At 38.4% G+C, this 27,877-nt stretch overlaps 1 protein-coding gene across 1 annotated transcript in view; it reads right to left on the reverse strand.

The window, feature by feature from the left end:
- Nucleotides 1–2,667: 2,667 nt before the first annotated feature.
- Nucleotides 2,668–27,877, reverse strand: part of LOC127455892 (cadherin-13-like) — a 570,343-nt gene continuing 545,133 nt past the window's right edge. The window contains exons 12-14 of the mRNA XM_051724064.1: nucleotides 25,558–25,791; nucleotides 16,846–17,064; nucleotides 2,668–3,854 (exon numbers count right to left, since the gene is read on the reverse strand). Coding sequence (XP_051580024.1) covers nucleotides 3,847–3,854; nucleotides 16,846–17,064; nucleotides 25,558–25,791 — 461 coding nt within the window. The 3' untranslated portion in view covers nucleotides 2,668–3,846. The remainder of the gene's footprint in view (nucleotides 3,855–16,845; nucleotides 17,065–25,557; nucleotides 25,792–27,877) is intronic.

Consider the following 27,877-nt stretch of genomic DNA (forward strand, 5'->3'; position numbering starts at 1 on the left):
AATCCATATAGAATATAAGTATTTTATTTGTCCATAATGCAGACTTCCCACACTTTATGACCAATACATTTTCAAGACTTTTCTGTTGATTTTTCCAATTGTTTGCGATTACTGTACATAAGGATATTTTTTGCTATTTAAGAGATACTGAACAAAGAAAAATTTCTAGTCTATGAAATATTTTAGAGCCCAGCACTGATAAAAAAAAGTAAAGAAGAAGAAGAAGAAATTTCCACGACTTTAAGATTTTTTTCATTTCCTTTGGACTTTTCTAGGCTTGGAAAATAATATTTCCAGGTTTTAGTTTAAGTCACAGCCAAGCAAAACCTTAAATTGCTACATGGTATTGGTGGTCAGTGACAACATTTGATTGGACAAAATGTTTTATACACCCTTGTGAACAAAATAAGTCGTCAATATGTTTGGTCATTCAAAATGTGTATATCTGATAAAAAATGTATTCTCTCAAATCAAATTTTTTAGAAGCACTAACAAATAGATCAGTGGTTCTCAATTGATTTAGCTTTTTATTATATTAAATTAAACAAATTATACATTGGGCATCAAGTATCAAACCAACACAGTACTAAAATAATTCATTATACAAAGAAAACCGAAGTGCCCATAAAATCAAACAGTAAAGTTTATAAAAAATATGGAAAACATTTTCTCTTTGCTTTATAGTGGATAAGTGTATTTCTTGTGCTGTCCTAACTTTACATGACTGCATGTTTATTTGCATTATATTATTTACAGTTTGCATTGTTCTCCCCTTCTGAGAACCACTGATAGATGGCCTCAAAGCTAATGCAATGGACCAAAATCCACAAAACTCAGTTTTTATTTCATGGGGTCTTTCAATTTCTGCTCAGACAATGAGGCTAGAAGTTAATCTTAGAAATCTTAATGACAGCCCCAGTAGCTTCACTTAAACTTCACCATTCCATAGCACCTGTGCTCACTCATCAAATCAAAGCTATGTTCCAATTACATTTCATTACCAAAATCAGAATGGCCAAGCATGATCATTTATTGATTTCAACCCATTCCACTGGGTCTCGCACATTTGTTCTTTCACAAAGTCATTTTTTTCGACAAGCCAGTGAGTTTATATAACCAACTTCTGCCAGGATGGTGGCTCTAGTATTTGTTTCGGGTGATTAAGAATTGATGTGGGCCAAACACGCAGTATGAAATCACAATCAGATTGTAATACATTCAGCAGGGCTGATTACAAAGCTGGTCCTCCATTATTCTTTTATACTGCAGTTACAATAAAAATGAAAAAAAGCAAAATCAAGGCTTTTTGTTTTTCAGACCTCAAATTGGGTAATCCCCATAAAAGTGTAGCTGCAAAAGTTTTATAAACAAATGTCCTGTTCTTTTTGTAACCCTAACTCAAAGGGTTATTTCACCCTAAACTGAAACTTCTGTCATTATTTACACTCCCTCATATAATTCCAAGCCTGCAACTCTCTGTGTGTTACACAAAAGAAATATTTACTGAGGCTAACATTCTGCCTAACATCTCCTTTTGTGTTCCATGGAAGAAAGTCAGTCATGTGGGTTTGGAAAAACATGAGGCTGGGTAAATAATGAAATGACGGTTTTCACTTTTGTATAATTTCTGGATTATGTACGATGTCATGAGTCAGTTTGGAAGAATTTACACAGGCATTTCTTGGGAATTGTTTAACGGTGGTTCATAAGCTTATTATTTCAGTTAATCAAATCAGAAATTAGCGAATTTATTTAATTATCATTTATGATATTTTTATCCTGAAATTAGTGCAAATGCTAGTTAAATGTTAAGATTCATTCAATCATAATTCAATAATAAAAACATTACATTTCATTAAATCATAATTAACATGCAAGTGTACCTTGACCTTCAAACCATGACATTCCCATTTTTTAAGCAATTAGAGTGGACAAGTCAGGAAAGTAATTATTTTAAACCCCTGTGACACTTTTATGGTGAGCCTAATAAAATATGAGACAAAGCGGATATCTGAATATATGCTGCATTTTTCCTGTACAAATGCAGTCACATACATAAAGCTATACTATATTTGTATATACATTGGGGTTCTGCATTTTTCTAATTTAATACAGTACAGTTTGTTATTACAGCTTATATTATCAGCATAACATTTTGAGTGAAAAGTTTAATTGAAAAAATGTGGATGAATTTCTAATTTTCTTAGAACCTAAAGATCAATGCTATCCCCGCATGCTTTTAGAATGTCCCAAAGAGCATCTTGTGTGCCTTAATGGAAGCAAGGAAATCTGACCTTTTGTACAAAGAAGCTAACATGCTCACTTTGATTAGTGACTCAGAAATAGTAATAATCTTAAAAATCCCTTTTTTTAAACCCCACTTTATGTGTGTAATCTAGGGCTGACATTTAGAGGACAATTGTCTTTAACTGTCCAAGGTCACTTGGTCTTTCTGTACCCCTGAAATGCCAATTATCTTGTTGTGCATTGGTTGGTGCATTTACTATAAAAGCCTTATCCCCATTAGAATCCATTTGGACCCCTATACAACTGCAAGAGTGTAATCATATTTCATGATATTTCTCCATAAAGGAATCCAGCTACTCCTAAGAATGCTTTTGACTGCATACTGGCCTTAAAAAAAATGACCAAAGTTAAAGTTGTGGGAAGTAACAGCTTTATTAAATTAGTGCAAAAGACAGACATAACTCATTCACCATGTCATCTTTTTCTTTGCATTTTCAGACCTTATGGGGTCGTTCACACAAACCCACAAGCACATTCTGTTTTTGCTTTGTTTTCACCTGTATTTATCCATTTTGTCTCTCTTCTTTATCTTCTCGCAAATGCAAAAAGTAAAAAAAAAAAATAAAATAAAAAAAAAAAAAACACTAAATCAACAGCCTTCCTTGGCCTTTTTGACCGATTCAAGGGGAAGGGGAAAAAACAAAAAACAAATGGCGTACCATCAAAAACAAGGATCCCAAGACTGATTCGGTTCTGTCTGTGAATCTGTTTTGAGATTCATGTGAACTGCACACAAAAAAACTGGAGCTTGAAAATGAAAAAAAAAATGGAAAAAAAAACATCAACAGCATTAGAGATAGTCCCTAAAATTTGCAAAAACATACAGTTATTTTCTTTTTCATGAGGGGTCAATAAAGAATATGCGGTCAAAGTAAATAAGTTAATTAATATATTTGTACATTGGTAAAAAATAAAATATATATAGTATACATCCCTATATATATTTTATATATATAGGGATGTACACTACACCCCCCCCCCCCCCCCCCATTTCACACATTGCTATAAAGATATATCATGTTCCACACCATAACAACTATGCAATCGGACCAAAAACTAAAAATAGAGATTCAGGAGACGTTTTTTAGACTTTAAAGGCTTCTGGCTACCACCCTTTCCTAAGAAAACACAACCACTGCAGACTAAACAGGCCTCCTGTCCTTCCCTTACATTAGTAAACAAGATCAAATACAGTAGTCTTGAACCAGAGGAAACTAAAGTACATCAAAATGTCCAATCGCTTTGCCCCCATCCAATATATCCATGTCCAGTGAGAGAGTTCATCGAGGTGGTGACATCCATGATGTAATCCAGAAGAATGAGAGGACAGGAAGTGCAGGGCAAGTGAGGAGAGGATAGAGGGGGAGAGTTCCCAGTGAAAAGGTTGGGGGAGTGGTGGAGACAGAGAGAGGGACAAAAGAGGAGAGCAAAATTTAGAACAGAGGACAACAGGGGAGAGCTCTTCTCTCTCTTCAGACTTGTTCACGTGTGGAGAAGAGAGGTTATCTTCAGTGCTGCAAAAAGGACTATGGAAAGAATTTACAAGCCTGAGAAAGAGAAATAGAGAAAAGGAAGAATAAGAAAAAATATTGACTTTTCCAGCATTTGAATAACATACAGCCTCATAGAACATCTGTATTCATAAACTAGAGTTAATAAACACTTTTAGCAAGCATTTTTAGGGCAAAATGAAATATTTGCTTTAATATTTGTGCAACCCATGTATGAAAACAACAATTGTCTTTTCCTCTTTCGCTTCTTTAGTAAATGCAAAATTAAACTCTCTTTCACTTTTGACATATAGTTAGCTACCTGAATTATCTGGTTTAATGGCACAGACATTTGAAAGTAACTCTCTCCCTCCCCTTATTGGAGTTTGTTGCCTGTGTTGACCAAGCATTCATGTCTGCATTTGCATACTTCCATAAAATATGTTTCTGCCCTAAATGTGACACTTTGAGGATTTTTTTTTTTTTTTTTTTTTTTTTGTATTTGCAGCCAACTTTCTGCAAATAATGTGTGTAATGTACCAATAACAGCACATCCGGTTTGATCATTTAAAGCCAGTGGTGGAAAAAGTACTTAACTTCCATACTTAAGTAAAAGTACAGATACCACATGAATGTATTACTTAAGTAAAGTCATCCATTAAAATACTAAAGTAAAAGTAAAAAGTACCTGGTTTGAAAAATACTTAAGTATTAAAAAGTAAAAGCAAATACTGGAAATTCAAATATATGTACATACAGGTACAACTGAATACAATAAGTGATAATTTAGTGTTATAAGTAAAGCTTAGTCACTGGTGGAAAATATGCTTATAGTCCATGTCAATTAACATGAACAACATATAATTAATTCAAATAATAAAATCAATCATTTTATAATGTATAAGTTTAACATGTTTACTTATTTTGTCCCTGAGAAATTTTGAGTTGAAGCTAACCATTAAAAAATAGTTACTACACTTCAAGCTATTAACAATAGAGCTGAAATATTACCTTTATTAAAAAATATATAACTATCAGTAATACACAGTATTTGAAGAGATAATGTAAACACATCCATGTAAATAAATGAGTTGAAAACAGTGCTGAACAGCGGCATTTAACTAAATATTCAACAAAAAGTAAGTAGACGAAAAAATAGGATATTCTGAGTGAAACTCAAATGAATTGTCCTTTAATATGGTTCATGTAAATAAATCCCTAAACATACCGATAGGGTTGCAGCGGTATACCGGTTTCACGGTATACCACGGTATAAAAATGTACGGTTATAATACCATGTACATTTGCTTATCTACGGTATTGAGAAGAAAAGAAAAAAAATGCAACCGGATCTGCGCATCTCCTTTCCTCCTCGTCAGACTCGTCAACTTGCGCCACACACACACACACAGCAGAGAAAATGTCAGAGATCAGCAAGTGGGTCTGACATAAGCGAGTGTGTGTGTGTGAGTTAAAGCAGTGTTTCTCAACTGGTGGGTAGCAGGTCTATTCGGACTGGGTCACGGACAGCAGGGAAAGAACAATGGCATGGTTCTCCCATTGAAGATATTTCGGTGGCTGCCCAAGTGATAGTCTATTTAGGACTGCTGAGGCAGATTTAATGACAATCTCGCAATCAGTTAAAGGCTTATCATCTGCACTTTCGCACGAGTGTAACGATCATGATCTCTGGCGAGCATGTCAATAATGTGGAGCGCAGACCTCAAAACTGATGTGACCAATTTCAATTCTAGTGAGACTATTCTAGTTTAAAGTGTTATGGAGGAAGTCAAGTTGAACCTCTCAAACAGCAGGTAGCCCTGACATGCCAAACAGCACTGAGGAAAAGAGCAACACTGTGCTATGTGCTATTTGTTTGTTTCATTATACATCATCACCTTTACAAAATTGTTTCACGATTTTACATGAGTAAAAGTAACTGTTATATTTTGACAAAATGTTATAGTTTCATATGAAATAATCTAAAGGCAGAATTTGCCATGATGACATCAAGGAAAGCTTTTTAAATGTACATTATTTATTATAATCAGATGGTAAAACGTAAGTGAAGCGAATGTTATTGATGTATGTATGAATATATTCAACATAAAGCACAATATAATGTTCACAACTGGTTGGGATGACTTAACAGCATCATCATTATTACAAAATATTTATATGTATATTTGTTATCCTTCTCACCTAATAAACAACTTAATTTGTTTGTTCTCTCCTAATACTGCTGGTGATTTTGGGCATTTATCAGCCATTGTGGCATACAGTAGCATACACAGTTTAGCAAATGCTGTTTTGTTTTTAAAATGTTATTAACTACTACCACTGTTTCTTTCTCATCTGCACATAAGTTAATGTATTTAAATGATACGTTTTAATGCTTTTTATTTGTTGTATGAAACCACATACTGATAAGTTGTGTAAAGTAGTCTTTGGTTGTCTTATATAAATGACAAGCAGACGCATATAATTTCAATGGTTTGTAGTAGTATCTATTAATGGATCACACAGGTTTATAGAATAAAGTTTTTTTAAATTTTTTTTTTTATTATTAATTACATTTATGCAGTGTATTTAGAAACAAATTAGAAAGAAATGGCTTTAATATTTAACAGGACGATAAGATTTGACAGTTAAACATATTTTAATATGAAAAGTACTGAAAATCAAAATAATTAACTTTTGCAATTAATTTCACACCATAAAACATTGTAAAATGGTTAGGTTAGTACTTACATAATTTCAACAACACAATACACTTCCAACAACCAGTAGTGTAATGATAAATAAAAGGATGAACAATTCAGTTATTTATTATTTTAAGTAGGCTATAACAGTCACCACAACCCACAACAGTGCAACTGAGTGCAACTACAAAAACAGCTGTCGCAACCAGGACCAAAATAGTTAAGTCTAGGAGTGTCCCATGTGCAATCAAAAGTCATAAACGCACTTGCAGTCTTCTCGTCTACTTGCACACTGTGGCCAAACATCAGAAATATGTAAGACAAGTGGGTAAGTAGGCAAGTCCAAAACCGCAAGTGGGGGTATTGGGACAGGGCCAAACTTATTTTCTGACCATAGATGAAGGTGCCCCCTAATGTCCACTAAAGTGCCCCCTATTGGAAACCCAGAGAAAGCAATACATATTTACATTACATTATGATTCGCATTCTAGCACATTTCGGAGAGCAACAACGTATGAATTCGAGCTTTGCGTAACAAGAAACGTTTGCGTCCACATAGTTGCAAAGAATATGTTTCAGGCCTTAAAATTAGTTAACAAAAAAAGGTGATGTTTTATCTGCTAGAAGCACTGTGGATGGCATTAAGAAACAAGTGGATTTGAGAGCAAAAAAAAAAAAAAAAACAACAACAAAAACAAACAAACAGGTAAATGCTGTGGAAATTTCTCTTCCCCTCGAGACAGGCCACATCTGAACCCAGAGTGGATTAAAGAGCAAAAGCGCCCATCTTGGCAGAAAAGGGGATTTAAACTTCAATAAGAAGGCTGATGGATACAGCTCAGGATTATTTTCCTGTTTGTGGATTAATTATATTTCATCCTTTTGGGTATCTTTCATCAGATTAAATAGAGGTTTATGGGTCTGTTGACCGAATACATCATGTTAGGATCATGCAACACCCTTGTCTCATATGTCATTTGCAAGCATAAACATTAATTACAACTATGATTGGCAATTTGATTGGTAATGTAAGCTCACAGTTTGTCATATTACTGTAATAATTTTGGATATTTTTAGGCCTATGCAGCAGTTCTAATAATAACATTAATACATTTCAACATGTAAGGTTGAGTTAAGGTTAAGGATTTTTTTGGTGTGTGTTGCGTAGCTTTCAGTGTTGGGTAAATTACTTCTGAAATGTAATTTGGTACTTATTACAAATTACGTGACTAAAATTGTAATCAGTAACAATCTTTCAGATTTCACTTTTAGGTAATTGAATCTGATAATTTTTGGATTACTTTTAGATTGCTTGTTGTTATGTTCACATGTCAGGTTTTGATGAAAATCAAATAAAAGTAAACATTAGTAAACATGAAATCAAATAGCAACATGCTGCTTGTCAGAGTAAAACAAAGGAACTAATAGCAACAAGTGCAACCTTTCCTCATTCAAAAGGTGAATCAGTACTCCCTATCCAGCAAATGTCCTTATTTGATACTCATTACACTTACTGAAATGCAGACATTATGCATGAAGTTTGACACTAACAGCTTGGGCATCATATAGCTTTTAAAAATTATTTCTGTATACTTGTGAACTGCACAGGGAGTAATCCCAAATGTGCAGTTTGCAGCCAGACCTACAGGGGGCTGTATGGTCATCCTGGCATCATTTGGCCATCTCTGTGTAACATTTAACTGTTAAACATCTGTATCTAAGATACTTCTCTATGCCCTGGTCTTATCCTCAATTGCTACATCAAAAGCCATTTTTGTCAGTGTAAGAGATAATTTAGTTTCCTCTTTTAGAATCCTGCCTTTTCTTGTGTTGAAAATTCTGCTTTGACTTACTGGCCTCCTTCTTATGTAGCTGATTAACACTGCCAATTTAATCAGATACACAAATTCAGTGATGCCACGTTATCTGTGGACAAACAAAATCAATGTTCTCAAAGGGCAAATCAGCACAGAATGTAAAGTTTGGCAAACTGACATCAGGAATGTTACCACTGGCTCCTGTGGGATTGAAGACGTGTGTCGAGAGTTTGTGCCAAACGTGATCCCTGCCATGGTGATGTTTGAGAGAGGGAGGCGTGGGCAGGTAGGCAGCAGGAGTTTTAATGGGGGTCTAAAGAGAAAGGAACTTGTGTAGCTTCACAGAGGACCTGTTTGTGTTTTCCAAGAGGCTTCCATACATTATTTAAGGGGCCACAAAAGCAGTCTTTTATCCTACTGAATGGAGAACGAACAGAGTATGGATTTTTCTGTCTCAGGAGCAGAAGGTTAGAGACATGCAAGCTAAAAATATACATCCTCCAACACTAATATACTGTAGCCTCACAAAAGCACAAACACAAACAGTCACCTTTAAGAGATAGTACACCCAAAATTTAAAATTCTGTTATCATTTACTCACCCTCATGCTGCTTCAAACCCATCTGACGTTCTTTCCTCTATGGAAAACAAAAGAAGATTATGCAGAAGGACAGCCTCAGTCACCATTCACTTTCATTGTATGAAAAATAAAGATGCCATGGAAGTGAATGGTAACAGAAACTAACATACCTTCTCACATCTCCTTTTGTGTTCCATGGAAAAAAGAAAGTCATGTGGGTTTGGAACAACATACTGGTAAGTAAATGCTGAAATTATTTTCATTTTGGGGTGAACTATCCCTTTATAGTGACTGTGTTTTAGTGGCTATGTGAGTGTGTGTGGATGTAACTTTGGACAAAACAACAATTCAACACTTTTACAGCACAGTGTAGTGTTTCCTGTACATATAAATGTATGATTATAATGCACAAATGACATATTCATCATGCCACGTCAAACCAATAAACTATATGACAGTAATGTATGTGTGTGTTGGTATGCGTCTCCTGTAGCCTATAGAGAAACACAAAGCGAGGACTGTATCATCTTTTGGCCATTTATCTCTTGTAGTGCTCCATCACTGAGCCCCTGGTCTTATATTTCTGTTCTCACACAGTCTCTCTCAGCAGAGGTCAGGGTTCTTTAATGTGATAAGGAGACTGAAGTCAGACACTCTCTACATTCCACTCGATCAGTGCGCGACATAGTGATGCGGGCCCTCCTTGGCTGTGTCTTCCTGTACGACAGTAAAATTAGGGATGACACCGATCTGATACCTGGATACCTGGATATTGGGTATTGGGCCAACGAGCCTGAACCAAATCTGATACCGTGTGTTTGTCATGTTTGTTACTGTCAAGCTCCAAAAATGACATAAAAGAACAATAAAAACACCACTTAAGTAGTTCATATGACTCATGCATTTTATTCAAAGCCACTTGGAGATGTGTGATAGCTCTGTGAATCACAAAAGGCTGTGTTTAATATGTAAATATATAAAATGCACAGGTACAGCGCCAGCGCGTTAGTGAATGGCGTTGCTCTGTTGACACACACATTTGCGGCTATTTTTAGCCTTCACGCATTGTGCAATATTTGAGCGCTGCTCATGAACAACATCTCAGACTTATAATATGCATTTAGAATGAATTTTACCAGAATTTGAATAAGAAGTAAATTAAACTACTGTGAACTTGCCTACAAACAGACACATACAGGACTTCCTGGAGAGTTCAGAATGTCAAAATAAAAGTCAGAGGGTTTTAAAGTTAAAGGTGCACGATTGAGAAATATTACTGTTGTGTTTAAACATTATGCTTATTTTGAGGATTAAATGAAAACAATTCAAGAATTTCAATGCATCAAACTTTTGGACCCCACAGTATGTGTTAAAACCAAGACAGTTGTACAAACTTTCAAACATGCAAAGGCATCAAGGGGCATACAAACAGACATACACACATGAAAAAAAGAAGAAAAAAAAACATCACTGAGAAATTAAAGTAATAGCCCTGAGATAATTTCTCAACCATGGAGGCTGATGACACAATCATGTGTAAGAGCTGCCTCAGAGAAGCAGGTTTTTCAGAAACACCCTGGGTAAACCAGTATTGCATAATATATGCCGATGTCTGCCAGGGCAATGGAAAATAATCCCATCATTCCAGCCTATTAGCATTCTCAGATCAACATTCACAGACAACACAATAACTGCTAGCAGAGCTGATGCTAAAAAAAAACAAGACAAAGAGAAAGATCGGAAGAAAGAAATGCATGTCAAAATTAAGTTGTTAAAGAAATATTGTGGGTTCGCTTTACTACACATTAAGCTCTATCGACAACATATAAAGCATTCTGGAGGGATTAAAAAAATGCAGAAATATAAAGCTTATATTTTTGTTAAATCACATACTAATTCTTCCCTACAAAATTTTAGCTAAATCGATTTTTTATCACACTCATCTTGGGTTAACACATACTGTATAATGGTTAACTCTTGTTGGTTGATACTTAATAGTACAATGCATTTCCAGTGCAATTCACTGCCCCAAAGACTTCCATTGTGGATTTCTGTAAACTAGGGCTAGGAAATTTAACACATTAATTTTTATGATTAATAGTTGATTTTTTTTAACACAATTATTGCAGTATCCGTTTGTTTTTTTTTTTTACTTCCTAAAAACTCCCTGTGGCTAAAATTGCCATATAAATTTCCAAGAGGTACACGCTCGAATCAAATGCACATCCTAGCACAGAAACTTATTGTGTGGAGCAGTGCGCACTTATTCATTATGCACGATGCATGTCCCAGACATAATAAACATGGGAGCGGATTTGCTGTACCGAGATTGGAGACTTCACCCGCAAGTGGTGAGCCAGGTGTGGAAAAGATACAGGCAAGCTGCCATATCTCTTTTCATCGCCCGAAACGTCATCTGAACCAATGTCAAAAGCGAAACCACGCAGTTTAGCTTTACAATAATTGAATCTGCCCATTTCCTGTAATTAAAAAAGTCAGCTGGAAAACGGCAGAAGATTTTGCCCAAATTTTTATTACAGCATGCTCACTTATTTTTTTTGGCATGTAAAAATATACTGTACTTGTATCAAAGATTTATACCTGCAAAAATGAGACTGCAAAAACTGGAACATTTAAACATGTACATATTTAAATAAATAAAATAAATGATTCTTTGAGACAAAGTATCAAATATAAAGCAAATATATTTACTATGATATTGTATTGTAGCTTAACTGGTAGAGCTTGGCACTAGCAACACCAAGATCATGGGTTCGATTCTCAGGGAACACAAAAACTGATCAAATGTATACCTTGAATGCACAAGTCACTTTGGATAGCGTCTGCCAAATGCATAAATATAAATGTTAATTTACCATGATTAATTGTGATTAATCACAGAAAACTGTGATTAATTAGTTCAAAATGTGTAATCGATTCACATTTTTTTAAAGGACAAACTGAGAGACGAGTGGAGATTATTTTATGTAGTAATCGAGAGAATGTCACAGATACTTTCGATAGAGCTTAATTTGTTTTGATTCCAGAACATTCTTTTAATATGTGGGATTTTAAGTCAAAATTATGGGTACTGGGATGTACCACCAAAAATGCATAGCTAATATACAAAGATTTAAAGGGGGAAAAAAAGTTAAAAGTAACCCATTGAAGATGAAGCTTAAGCTTCCCAGACCGCGCCTTGATGGGTAGATGAATGATAATATATACCGAGAGATAACAAACAAGAAAGGGGGAGAGAGAGAGAGAGTAGAGAAGATCTGCCAGCGTGTTTAACGCACGCCTCTCATTGGCTCCACTGTGCCATGAAATACAGATGGACCCATGTCTATCCAAACTTGGGCATGAAAACCAGCAATAGAAAGCATCCACATCCACACACAACCAAGCAGTACATCCCTTTCTTAACATAGAGAGGGAACTGAAAATCTCATATTTTATTTTCCCTATTTTTTCCATTTTAGAATGGCTGTAAAAGAGCTCCATTATGTTCCACCCTCACTAAAGGAGTGAATTATTAATGTTATTGCTGGGAGAAAGAGTTGCAAAGGGACCGTGTGCAGAGTTGGACGGGAGATTAACTGTGGGACAAACACATAACACACACCGATACACACACACACACACACACACACTGAGCTAAAAACCTGCCATAAAGTGACCTTTAATCTTTGCATATTAATTTAAATGCTTCTATGTCTCTCTAGCGGCTATAATAGTGGCCTCGTGCTCTGTAAATCTAGATATGGATCAACCCTTAATGCAGTTTGGGGCTATAAAATTGCAAACAGATACAGGGTCATTGAAGACATTCCGAAAGAGAGGCCAGTTCCCTGCCAAACTCTACAGCAAGGTGTATCAGGTGTTACTAATCGGCATTAACATTGAGCTACAGGAGCAACACAGACACACTCAAATGAACTGTTTTCACAGACAATTCTTTAAGAGTACACAGCAAATATCCTAATCTTGAGCAGTATCTTTCTCTTGTTTTCCAGTAAAAACATCTAAACATCCTAACATCAAGATACATTTACCTGAAAAGCAACACTTTCAATGTATTAAGACTACATTTAAAGATAATATAATATACAGTACATATATTTAATATACAGTGCCTTTCATATGTATTTGGATAGTGAGACACTTTTCATAATTTTGGCTCTGTATGCCACCACAATAGATTTGAAATGAAGGTGCTTTCATTTGATGTATTTACATCCAAACTGGATGAACAGTTTAGGAATTACAGCACATTTCATACACAGACCCCCCATTTTCAAGTGCCCAAAAGTAATTGGACAAACTAAAATAATCATAAATTTTAATTCTTTATACTTTGTTGAGACTCCTATGCACTGACTGTCTGAAGTCAGAAACCCATTGACATCACCGAAGTCGGTTTCCTCCCTAGTGATGCTTTGCCAGTCCTTCATTGCAGCTGTCTTAAGTTGCAGCTTGTTTGTGGGACTTCAGCAGGTGAAAATGCATGTACAATTAGGTTGAGGTCAGGTGACTGACTCTGCAATTTAAGAATATTTAACCTCTTTGCATTGAAAAGCTCTTTGATTGCTTTCACAGTATGTTTTGGGTCACTGTCCATCACTACTGTGAAGCGCCATCCTCTCAGTTTTGCAGCACTTGGTTGAATCTGAGCAGATATTATAGCTCTAAACACTTCAGAATTCATCTTGCTGCTTCTTTCAGCAGTCATATCATCAACAAACACTAGTGACCCAGTTCCATTGGCAGCCATACATGCCCATGCATAACACTTCCTCCACCATGTTTCACAAGTGAAGTGATATGCTTTGATCATGAGCCATTCCTTCCCTTCTCCATTCTCTTCTCTTCCCATGATTCTAGTACAGGTTCATCTATCCAAAGAAAAGTGTTCCAGAACTTGGCAGGCTTTTTTATTTGCTTTCTGGCAGTCTAATATGGCCTTCCTATTCTTGAGGCTTACCAGTGGTTTGCACCTTGTGGTAAACCCTCTGTATTAACTTTCATGAAGTGTTCTCTTGATTGTCTGGAGAGTGTTCTTGACTTGGCTTGATGTTTGTAAAGTGGTATTTCTTCATCAAGAAGAGAAATTATATTTTATTTATTTATTTGTATCCCCTTTTTCTCCCAATTTGGAATGCCCAATTCCCACTACTTAGTAGGTCCTCGTGGTGGCGTGGTTACTCACCTCAATCCGGGTGGCAGAGGACAAGTCTCAGTTGCCTCCGCTTCTTAATCAATCCACACATCTTATCACGTGGCTCGTTGTGCATGACACCACGGAGACTCCCAGCATGTGGAGGCTCATGCTACCCTCCGCGATCCATGCACAACTTACCACATGCCCCATTGAGAGCAAGAACCCCTAATCATGACCACAAGGAGGTTACCCCATGTGACTCTACCCTCCCTAATAACCGGGCCAATTTGGTTGCTTAGGAGACCTGGCTGGAGTCACTCAGCATGCCCTGGATTAGAACTCGCGACTCCAGGGGTAGTAGTCAGCATCAATACTCGCTGAGTTACCCAGGCCCCCTCCAAGGAGAGAATTTTGTGATCCTCCACCACAGTTGTCTTCCATGGTCGTCCAGGCCTTTAGTTGTTGCTGAGCTCACCAGTGTGTTCCTTCTTAAGAATGTACCAAATTGGGCCTGGGTAGCTCAGTGGTAAAAGACGCTGGCTAACACCCCTGGAGTTCGGTAGTTCGAATCCCAGGGCGTGCTGAGTGACTCCAGCCAGGTCTCCTAAGCAACCAAATTGGCCGGTATGCTAGGGAGGGTAGAGTCACATGGGGTAACCTCTTCGTGGTCGCTATAATGTGGTTCATTCTCAGTGGGGCACGTGGTTAGTTGAGCGCGGATGTCGTGATGGATGGTGTGAAGCCTCCACACGCACTATGTCTCCGTGGCAACGCGCTCAACAAGCCACGTGATAAGATGTGCGGGTTGATGGTCTCAGACTCGGAGGCAACTGGGATTCATCCTCTGCCACCCGGATTGAGGCGAATCACTACGCGACCACGAGGACTTGAGCGCACTGGGAATTGGGCATTCCAAATTTGGTGTAAAATAAAATAAATAAATAAATGTACCAAATTGTAGATTTGGCCACTACTAAGGTTTCTTCTATCTCTCTGATAGATATATCTTGGGGGTTTTTAGCCTAATGATGGCCAGATTTACTTGCATTGACAGCTCTTTTGACCTCATATTGAGAGTTTACAGCAACAGCTTCCAAATGCCAATTCCACATTTGGAATCAGCTTCAGACCTTTTGACTGCTTCATTTTTAATCAAATAACCTGGGAACAGCCCACACCTGGCCATAAAACTGCTTTTTAGTCGATTGTCCAATGACTTTAGAGCCCTTGAAAATGGTGGTCTGTTTAAAAAATGCTGTAATTCCTAAACTGTTCACCCAATTTGGATGTATCCCTTCAAATTAAAGCTGACAGTCTGCACTTACATATTGATTGTGTCACATATTGATTCACATATTAATTTCAAATCCATTGTGGTGGCGTACAGAGCTAAAATTATGAAAAGTTCAAATACTTATAAAAGGCACTATATGTAGTTTGAGTTTAAGGTGGAAATCCGACTTCAAGTTGCAATCTATTGCACTTTTCCAAGTAGGAAGTTGGGAATTCTGACTAGCCGAACTGACTGGAATGCAGCTGAAGTCAATTTGTATAAAAGCATATGCTTTATGACTAATTAATTAATTAGTCAAGAGAATACTCAACCAGAGTTAATGGACAAATTGACCCAGGTCTTACACTTAAAACTCAGAATGGGACATACAATGAAACCACATTTTCCCTCAATATTTAAAGACTGTAAAAACACACCAAAACTACCATGCAGTTGAAAATGAGTGAAGTACTATTTAAGTTAACAGAAAATGCCACAATATTTACCTTTGGCAATAACCATTAGAAGCCTAATTCTGAGTTTTAATAACATAATGGAAATGTATTTAGATTTTTAAGAAGGTCCCAAACCACACAGCATCTTGTTTGGCCTTTGAGCCTTGAAAATGGTGCACATAAACTGAATAAGAATGACTCTGCAAGCAGCTTTTAAACTGGACTCTACAACTACATAAATCTAAATAGGTTTAAAGTACTTAAAACGTCCAGAGAAGCCCTGCAAAATAAAGTCCATTCAGATGTGCCAGTGCTGCACAGAAAGGACGAGGTTCCAAGTTCAAGGATTAAGAGAGTTAATGGCTTTTGTTGAAAACCCTGCAGAGTTTTGGCTTTCCATATATTTTTGCTGTCAAGCAGAATCGTGGCACTGGAACACTTGCAATATTTATTTTTACTTTATTAGAAGCCATGAAATATGCAGCATCTATCAAATTTTAAAACTCTGCATTAAGGCAAATGACATGGAACTTTCCTTCCATTCTGATAAGAAAATTATTATGCTTAGGGATGTGAACCCGAGAAAAGTTTATAGCTCAGTCTCTCTTTTATAGCTCAGGAGGCTTCATAGAGATCTAAATTATGTCTAATTGAAGTATGTTTCAATGAATTTGTCTCAGATGTTTCTTTTTAAATAAAATAAAAATGGAAACAAATGATAACATTTTTGAAATACAGTAAGAATCTAGAGCCACAACTTTAATGTGCATAGCATAGCTCAGATAATTTAGCCTAGAACATTTTGATGAGAAATGTTCAAGTTTATTTTGAAATCTCTGACTTTTGATTACAGACATTGGCATACTGTTGATCTCTTAAGAAACTCCTAGAGGAGATGCATGCGAGTGTACTAGGGTCTTTTTCTTAAAAGACAAATCTTAGAAGCAGGAGATTCAAACTTTCTATTTGGCATCTATTTAAAGTCTAGGAGAACCAATTGTGATATTAAGGAGACGCTGCATTAATAATTGTGATTTTTCTATGCTACGGAGATACTTACAGAGGACGGAGAGCAGAACCAGGCCGAGCAGCAGCAAGAGGTTTGTTTGGACCGAGCCAGCACTGCTGCAGTCCATTCTGTTCTTCTTACAGGTGCACACCTGAACTTTCAGCTCTGTGTTGTTGGAAATGGGAGGGATGCCGGAGTCGGTCAGAACCAGAGGCAGGTTGTAGTTGGCCCTTTTAAGACTGTGCAGCAACATGATCTGGGAGTGAGTGTCTGTGGAGGACACCAGAGAAGGTTAATATAAATCTGACAAAAGAAAATGTGTAAACACTATAGTCAAGTCAATACAGAAAGTATAGGTACAAATGTGTATACACAATACTGTGTGCTGTGACTTGGAATCTACAGCACCAATTATGGCAAAACCAATTATATTTTAGCTTTAGTTGTGGGCTTGCAGTCTGAACTGAATGTGATGGGATAGAAAGACTGGGCACTGCAAAACAACAAAAAAGAACATACTGTAAAAAGACAACACATCTAGCTAACTATTGCAATGTTATTATCTTATAATTCAGTAAAAAGATTCAAAAATCAGTTTCAAACTCACAGATTATTGGTTTGAATCAGTCGTATGAATAAATCTATCACATTGGTTTTTGACTTATTCACGGATCCACAAGTTATGGTGCTCTAAATTATCCGAGAACTGTTACTGTATTATACACCAATGAGCCAAAACATTATGACCACCTGCCTAATATGCTTTTTGGTCCTCCACGTGCCACAAAAACAGCGCTGACCCACTGAGGCATGGACTCTACAAGACCCCTGAAGGTGTCCTGTGGTATCTGGCACCAAAACATTAGCAGCAGATCCTTCAAGTGTTGTAAGTTGCGAGGTGGAGCCGCAGTGGATCAGAGTAATTGGTCCAGCAGATCCCACAGCTGCTCAATCGGATTGAGATCTGGTGAATGTGGAGGCCAGGGCAACACCATGAACTCTTCACCACATTCCTCAAACTATTCCCGAACAATGTGTGCAGTGTGGCAAGGCGCATTATCCTGCTGAAGAGGCCACTGCCATCAGGGAATACCATTGCCATGAAGGGGTGTAACTAGTCTGCAACAATGTTTAGATAGGTGGCATGTGTCAAACTGACGTCAAATGAATGGGCCGGCAGAACATTGCGCAGAGCATCGCACTACCTGAACCGGCTTGTTGTCTTCCCACAGTGCATCCTGGTGCAATCATGTTCCCAGGTAAACGGTGCACATGTACACGGCCGTCCACGTGATGTAAAAGAAAACGTGACGCATCAGACCAGGCAACCTTCTTCCACAGCTCCAAGGTCCAGTTCCGACACTCGTGTGCCCATTTTAGGCACTTTCGACAGTGGACAGGGGTCATCATGGGCTCTCTGACCAGTCTGCGGTTACTCAGCCCCATACGCAGCAGGGTGCGATGCACTGTGTGTTGTGACACATTCCTCCCGTAACCATCATTACAATTTTCTGTGACTTGTACCACAGTAGACCTTCTTTCGGTTCGGACCAGATGGGATAGCCTTCGTTGCCCTCACGTATCGATAAGCCTTGGGCGTCCCTCCTCGGACCACTATCAGTAGGTACTCACCACTGCTGACCAGGAGCACCCCACAAGCCTTGCCATTTCAGAGATGCTCTGACCCAGTCATCTGGCCATAACAATTTGGCCCTTGTCAAAGTCACTCAGGTCTTTACTCCCACCCATTTCTCCTGCATTCAACACACTGACTACGAGATTTGATTGTTCGCTTACCATCTAATCTACCCAGACCTTGACATGTGGCCATGTTAGGAGATGATCAACGTAATTCGCTTCACCTGTGAGTGGTCATTATTTTTTGGCTCATCTTAAGGCTTGTTAGACTTAAATCAGTGTAACTGTTCATGTGACAACATTTAAAGATACATACAGAACAATTTAATTTGTTACCAAAAATAGCAGGATGGTAAGGACCAATTTATTCTGCAAGTACTAACATTAATGGAATCGTTATGGAACAAGAACTGTGAAGCAGAATCAGAACCAGAACCAAAATCGTTAACTTCCTTAAGATTCCCACCCCAAGCATAATAGAGACGGCAGTGCTGTCTATTTCGCTTTGTGCATTGTATTCATTTCTACTTTTTGGAGAACACTTCAGTCTATCTCTCTCACAACTACTCACATCACTGAATTTAGAACAGTATTATCCCACATTACTTCCCGCTGCTCAAAGCTAACATCTGTGCTCAGGTTTTCTCTCTATCACTCATGTAAACAGCAGCCACCCAACCTTGAATCACCTCACCAGTCCGCTCTCTTGTTTTGTCTCTCTCTCTCTGTCTGTCTCTTTCTGTGCTCTCTGTATCAGAGCATCGGCTGCTGATTCTCTTCTCAAAAAGCTGACAGAAGTCTGGAAATTCACATGGGTTCTACATATGTGTGCCTGTTCTCAGGAGGGATGGGTAATTGAGAGCCTGTCAAGATAACCCCAAAATGCACAAAGCTGTTTCTTAATGACATACACCCACTGTCTGTGACATTAAAGCAATTCACTTGCTCTCAGCATCATTCCAACTTATATGGCCCACCTGACCATGCTGAAAAGACCAGCTTAGGCCAGAATTTCAAAGCTGGTTCAGGTTGGTTTATGCAGTTTAGTGCTGTGTAGGATCTGACTAACCAGGCATAAGGAAATTAAGAAAAATAAGCAATTCAATTTCTACGCAAAATGACTTGAATCCAGGAGCTATGCTGATACTTACTTTCCAAGTTATTAAAACTAAGACACAGAGGCCAGAAGTCACACTGAAATTCCTCAGGGCAATACATTTAAAGACTCTGCCAAAGACGGTGCCTTGAAGTCTGAAGCAACCTTGTGTAAATTGGATGAAATGCACAGCTAAATAACCTTAAGCATCTTGAGAACAAAGAGAGTTCTGTGGACGCACCAAAACCCCTCCTCGTCCATGTTGTAAACCAGAAAAACCTCATGTTAATGGTCGTCACATGACTGATACGGCCATCTCAGTAAGGAGACCCTCACCCCAAAAGGGCAGAGGTGATGGTCAGTATAATCCTCACATGACTATCCTCATTGTTCAAGACAGAGAGACTGAACAGACACTCACTGGATCTGAACTGCTTAACTCTTTTTACCAAAACTAATGCTCTGCTCATAACTTCAAATGTACAAACAAACTTTTCTTGGGTTTTTACACTGCATATACATATATTATGAACTATAACACTATAAAAAGACTCCATTGTCTCATCATTCTACACTTCTGAACGCACATAACCTAATTTTAATATGCTAAGATGCATCACATGATGCCTGACTGTGGTTAGAATCATAGAATGCATTATTCTGATCTTGTGCGTACATGATGCTCAATTATACAGTGTATAATAATGTATATTCAAATTTTAATGTGTAGTGAAGTAACCATAAAGAGAAACAATTTCATGTTTCATATGTAAATGTTTGCCCATTTATGTAAAGAATGTTGATGTTAAGAGATGTCATGTCTCTTACACCGATTTCATTATATAAAATGCATGATTAAAACGAGCGGGAATTTTAAGAGGCCTTTACACAAAGGATCATTAATCACCTTCAGAAGGAGGGACATATAGATGATCACATGGTGTGGACCCAGCCAAAGAGCCAAAACAATGCAAGGAAATACAACTAAATGCAAGTGATCATCAGACTTTTGCTAGAAAGTGCTGGTGTTTTATTTAAATACTTTGGGTAACCCAACTGCAAATCAAGGTATACTAAATGAAGTATCAATGGTCCAGGACATGGTCTATAGACTCCATAAAGTTAAATTTTCTCTGTTCAGATCATTTCCATTTACTTTCCGTGAAACAGCTCACTCACAACCCTGTTTATGTTTGTCTATGTGTTAGTTTTATGTTGTAGATTAGAAATAATGACTTGACTGTGGTATATTTTGATAAATAATCTTGTCACTTGATTTTTAAAAGATCTACGCTCCGAAGAGTGAACCATCTCTAAACATATCTGTGATATTTTCAATAAGCCATGAGATTAGTATTACTTTAAAGAGTTAACAGATGTGTCATATCAACTCAGCATGGCCGAGTGATCAGACGTACACCTTAATTCTTTCAATAATGAATTAATCATAATTCCCTTTTTAAGCTAATTCCTTATATATAAATTGTGAGCGGATACAATGAGCCTGTTGTATTAAATTTTTAATGGTGGAGAATTTTATTCAGATTTCTAATCTGATCAATTTTCATTTATCCTTTTTATAATGGTGGTGTAACAATGTGTGTTGGCAATGACGAAGACGATGACATAAAGAGAACCCAAGTGCAGTTTATTTACAAGGTGCAGTATCCAAACGTGAGTATAAAACAAAACATAAACATAAACGACTTGACTATGAAGCACAAAACACATCCATATTCAACAATACTTGACAATGGACTATGGAAAACATGAGGGTTAAATACATGACATGGGACAACATAAACCAAATGAACAAACAGAGATCTAAACAAGATAATTAAACAATAAACCAATGAAAACAAGACACATGAACATAGAGGGAAAACAGGACATTACATAACTAGGGAACAGGAACTAGAATTTCAAAATAAAAGACAAGAAAAACATGGATCGACAAAATACACGACATATCCCCCCCACTAAGGGGCGGCTCCCAACGCCCCAACACATGAACAAACACAAAAAACATGGATCAACCCAAAGTTCTGTAGGGAGCTGGGTGGGGGGGGGGGGGTATTGAAGCATGGGATCAGGGCGTGGAGCATGGGATCAGGGCGGAGCCCGTGGGGGGTGGAACCATGAGAGTCTCGAGGGGTGGAGCCATGGAAGGAGGAGCAATGAGAGACTTGAGGGGCGGAGCCATGGAGAACTGGATACCCGAAGAGTAGCCGAAGACTCGAAGGGTCAGGGTGGAGCTGATGGCAGGGAAGACCAAGGCGGCGCTGGAGGCTTAGAAGAGCAAGGCGAAGCCGGGGGATCGGAAGACTGAGGTGGAGCCGGTGGGACTGAGGACCAAGGTGGAGCTGTAGGGAAGGAGGTCCCCGGTATAGCTAACAGATCGGAGGGACGAGGCGCAGCCAGATGATTGGAGAGCCAAGGCGGAGCCAGGTGACCGAAAGACCAAGGAGGAGCCGGAGGGACGAGGGACCCCGGCAAAGCCGACAGGCTGAAGGACCACAGTGGAGCCGAGGTAACGCAGAGCTAAGGCGATGTCGAGGGACCGATAGGCCAAGGCGGAGGCCAGGGCTTGGAGGGTCCAGGCAGGGTCAGAGGGTTGAAAGTTCCCCTTGCCTGCTCAGGAGACCTAAGAGTGGGTACAAGGGCGGGAACCATCTCCAGGTCCAACTGCTCAGATGTGGCCATGACATGGCATGGAGCAGACTCAGGCGTGGCTGTGACATGGCATGGAGCAGGCTGAGGCGTGGCTGTGACATGGCATGGAGCAGGTTGAGGCGTGGCTGTGACATGGCATGGAGCAGGCTGAGGCGTGGCTGTGACATGGCATGGAGCAAAAGATGGCGCTAGCTCGGCGGCGGCCATGACGTGGAACTCTGGCTCGGCGGCGGCCATGTCGTGGAACTCTGGCTCGGCGGCGGCCATGTCGTGGAACTCTGGCTCGGCATCTGCCTCCCCCACAGTGAACGTGGAACCAATGATCTGCAGGGCGAGGTCGATATATTGAGCCAGGCTGAGGGAACTGCGACCATCAGGCATCAAGGAGGAGATCAGCTCACTTAATCCCACCCTAAAAACGTCCTTGAGGGCGACCACATTAAAATCCACCTGGCTGGCCAGAGTGCAAAAGTCCTCTACGTAATCCTCCAGGGGACAATTCCCCTGACGTAGCCGTATGAGCTTAACTGCTGGGTTCATATTTAGTCAAGTATTCTGTAACGATGTGCACTGACAATGACGAAGACAATGACGTAAAGAGAACCCAAGTGCAGTTTATTTACAAGGTGCAGTATCCAAACGTGAGTATAAAACAAAACATAAACGACTTGACTATGAAGCACAAAACACATCCACATTCATCGATACTTGACAATGGACTATGGAAAACATGAGGGTTAAATACATGACATGGGAGAACATAAACCAATGAACAAACAGAGCTCTAAACAAGATAATTAAACAATAAACCAATGAAAACAAGACACATAAACATAGAGGGAAAACAGGACATCACATGACTACAGGAACTAGAATTTCAAAATAAAAGACATGAAAAACATGGATCAACTAAATACAAATGACAGGTGGTCGAATGCGACCAAGATTCCTAAAAAAATTCCATTATACAATTTCCTGTATATTATTGGTGAAGGTACATGTGCAATTTAATCCATGCCGTGTACATTTATACTACCGAATTTCCTTACATATTAATGGTGGATAAATATAGGCATGTTTAAATCTGCCAATTACATTTAGCATTCTATTATTCAAAATTCTTACAGCTGGTTTGGTGCTAGTCTAGCTGGTGGATTGCCAATGTTATATACCAGCAAAACTAGTTCAAATCAGATTAAAGTAATAGTTTACCTAAAAATGTCATTTAAACCTGCAGTGTCAAGATTGGTTAGTAGACATGTGAGAATCAATGACGTCTTGAAGGTGAAAGGATTTCAGAAATAGGTCATTTCTGCACCTATTTCACATCTGATAAACACAATCACTTGTGTCTGCCATTGTTCCTATTGATTTTAAGACTGCTGCCATTACACCAGTCCTTAAAAATCCCAAAATAGAATAATCTACTCTCCTCAAATACCATACTATTTCCAACCTGCTTTTTATATCTAAACTCCTGGAAAAAAGTTGTAGCTTCCAGTTACAATCACATTTAGCAGCCAATAATCTCTATGACCCTTTTCAATCTGGTTTTCGTCTATTCCACAGTGCTGAAACTGCTCACTTGAGGGTTGTTAATGATCTTCTCCTCTCTGCTGACTCTGGGTACATCAGTATTCTGATCCTGCTTGATTTGAGCTCTGCTTTTGACACTATATGCTACAACACACTCCTTTCCCGACTCTCAGATTCTGGTATTACTGGCACTGCTCTATCCTGGTTTTCTTCCTACCTTACTAACAGACAATATTTGATCTCAGTTAATAAACACAACTCCCCTATTGCCCCTATCACTCAGGGTATCCCCCAGGGTTCCGTTCTGGGTCCTATATTGTTCATAATTTATATTCTCCCACTTAGTCAAATCATCCGTCGTCATGGTCTCAGTTATCACTGCTATGCTGACGACACACAAATTTATACATCTGCCCGTTTTGATGAAATGCATGCAATCAGTTCATTAACAGCCTGTATAAATGATGTAAAAATTTGGTTAAACAGCAATTTCCTCAAATTCAATGCAGACAAAAAAGAGATCATGATTTTTGGACCACAAATGCTTACAAGAAATATTGATATTTGTATCAATATTGATGGAAATCTGACCAAACCCTCCAAAACCATTAAGAATCCGGGCATCACTTTTGATCCATCTCTCACTTTTGAAGCCCAGATCAGAACGATCACTAAAACGGCATTCTTCCATCTACGTCACATTACATGACTTCGACCCATTCTTAGTTTGAAGGATGCCGAATCACTAGTTCTTGCTTTCATAACATCACATCTTGATTACTGTAGCTGCCTCTTCACTGGCCTACCCGCTAAAACCATTGCCAGATTACAATATATCCAAAACTCTGAAGCTAAAGTTCTCACAAACACATTACTCCAATCTTGTTTAGTCTTCACTGGTTGCCCGTCTCTTGCCATATTAAGTTCAAAATTCTTCTCTTAACCTACAAAGCTCTCCATGACCTGACACCTCATTATTTATGTGATCTGCTGCATCCATACACACCTGCATGTTGTCTTTGTTCTTCCGATTCCAAACTGCTGTCTATCCCCAGATTTCTTCCATTCACTTTTGATGGGAGATCCATCAGTGTAATTGCACCTAAACTATGGAACTCACTGCCTCAGAGACTCCGCAACATCTCCTCCATTTCCATCTTCATGTCTCAGCTTAAAACTCATCTTTTCTCAGAGTATCCATTGCTGATTGCTGATTTTTTTTTTTTTTTTTTTTACTTACTGTGATTGTAACTTCTGATAAAATGTATCTTGATTGTACAGTGACCTTGAGCTTTTGGAAAGGCACTATATAAATAAAACGTATTATTATTATTTTCTGATGTCATTGACAGCAAACCTGGTATGGTTTGGAAGCGTAAGTGAGATTTAAGAACAACAGTGGAGAGAACATTTTCAGTGAAAAACTTTTTCCTCGCACAATGGTATCATACAGCTTCAGAAGAGTTGTAATATAGCACGAGTCATATAGAGTATTTTTATGGTACTATGCACTTTTGTTCTTTTTAGAGCCTGACAACCAGTGGTCACTGTCTACTTTAGTTGCGTGGAAAAGCCTGGACATTCTGCTAAACTTCTCTTTTTGTGTTCCATTGAAGAAAAATGTCTGATCACAGAATTAAACTTTTTGGGCTGTACATTTCCTCAGACAGATGACAGCTAACTCTAGACATTTTTATCCTAAGTATAAACCAATTGCTTACTTTGCTATACAGGCCTTAAAAATAAAAATAGTGGCCAAAGTGGCCACGTGTTTAACATGGCGGGGTGCATGTTTCTGTCCCATCAGAGAATTGATTTACCATTGATCCTGGAGATCTTCCATGTCTTCTCCAGCCCTGGTTGTTTGCCAAGCTCGAACTTGAAAGGATCTGTATTAGGAGGAATGTCCTTGTCTCGTCCACCGATCACTACTACGTTCATGTCTTTAGCGTCCTCACATACGCGCACCACTGAGGGGAAGATGAAGGGGGCGTTGTCGTTCTCGTCCTCCAAAGTGATTACCAGTGTACCTGTACCCGTGGCGGGTGGACTGCCTGGTGGGACAAAAGATATTGCAGTTTGTAAAGTATTTCACATTGGTAATATCAAGGAAAATGAGAGGAAAGATGACAAGATGATTATTAATACCGGAGTGACTATTTGCACCTACCACACAACACGGCTATTTGCACTCAAATAGTCTGGTGGAAACACAGAAACTGAAGACAAACTGCACCCTCCAGTGTCGCTGCACTGGCATAGTATGTAAAGACGCATGGACGACCCAGGTTCAGTTCCCCCTTTTGTCCCACTTTTTCCATCCTGTTTCCACTCTTAATATTTATTTTAGTACTACTTTTAATAATAAATAAACATTTATATAAAGGTTGATTGCCTCGCAGTGAATTGGCCACTTTACATTCAGGGAATTGAGAGAAAGGTTAGATCTTGGTAAAATTAACCATGGTTTTACTATAGTAATTTTGCCATAGTTTTAATGCAATTAACCATGGTGTTACTACAGTAATATGGTGTTAATATAGTAGCCATGTTTAATTTTGTGGTTACTATGATTTTACTACAAAATAGCATGGTGATACTACACTGCCTGGCCAAAAAAAAAGTTGCCGCTTGGATTTAAATAAGCAGATACTTAAGAGCCTATGATTGGATCATTATTGAATTGATTAATATGTTTCAGCTGGCAACAATTCTTTTAACCCTAACTGATGCAGTGTGTAGCTTCTCATTTCTTAAACAACCATGTCAGCAGACGTATCCCATCATGGAAAAGATGTTACTGTGTTTCAGAAGGGGACATAAGGGGATTATTGGCCTGCATTGAGCAAACAACTAAGGAGATTTCTAAAATCATTGGAATTGTGTTAAGAACTGTCCAATGCATTGTTAAAACCTGGAAGGATAGTGGTGAACCATCAGCTTCAAAGAAGAAATGTGGTTGGAAAAAAATCTTGAATGATCGTGATCAGAGATCACTAAAACGCTCACATCGTAAAAAAAGTGACAGTAGAACTCACGGCTATGTTTAATAGTGAAAGTAAGAGCATTTTTACATGCACATGCGACGAGAACTTACAAGATTGGAACTTAACAGCTGTGTGGCCACAAGAAAGCCACTTGTTAGTGAGGCTAAATGGAAAAAAAATACAATTTGATAGGGAGTATAAAAATTGGACTGTGAAGCAATGGAAAATGTCATGTGGTCTGATGAGTCCAGATTTACTCTATACCAAAATGATGGGTGCGTCAGGGTAAGAAGGGAAGCACATGAAGCGATACACCTGTCATGTATTGTACAAGCCTCTGGAGGCAGTGTTATGATCTGGGTTTGCTTCAGTTGGTCAGGTCTAGGCTCAGTAACGTTATGCGGCAATACAAATGAAGTCAGCTGACAACCTGAATGTACTGAATGACCAGGTTATCCCATCAATACATTTTTTCTTCCCTGACGGCATGGGCATATTCCAGGACAACAATGCCAAGATTCATTAGGCTCAAATTGTGAAAGAGTGGTTCAGGGAGCATGAGGAATCATTTTCACACATGAATTGGCCATCACAGATTCCTGACCTTAACCCCACTGAAAGTCTTTGGGGTATGCTGGAGAAGACTTTATGGAGTGGTTCAACATCAATACAAAATCTCAGCCAAAAATTAATGCAACTCTAGAAGAAAATAAATGTTGTGACGTTGCATAAGGTTGTCGAAACAATGCATGACGAATGTGTGCCATAATCAAAGCTAAAGGCGGTCCAACGAAATATTAGAGTATGCGACTATATTTTTGGCCAGGCAGTGTATGTTTACTGTAGTAAAACCATGTACAATTTTTGTAAGGTATGGTTAAGGTTAGGTTTAGGGGTAGGGTTGGAGTAGGGTGTCCATGGGACTCTAAATAAACATTATAAACAAACTGCAGTGATGCTCCAATACCATAACTTAGTATTTAATTAGGAGTGCAAATAGTATCTAACACTATTTTAACTAAAAATATGCTTTTTGTTGCTATTTAGACTTTGTGCAAATAGACTCTATTACAGTTTTTCTCAATTGATAAGACACTATAATCAATTCCATGAGCCAAATACCCTAAACCATTGTCATTTTCCAAAAGAAAGA

This window comes from Myxocyprinus asiaticus, chromosome 18, assembly GCF_019703515.2.
Source record: "Myxocyprinus asiaticus isolate MX2 ecotype Aquarium Trade chromosome 18, UBuf_Myxa_2, whole genome shotgun sequence".
Classification (NCBI taxonomy): Eukaryota; Metazoa; Chordata; class Actinopteri; order Cypriniformes; family Catostomidae; genus Myxocyprinus; species Myxocyprinus asiaticus.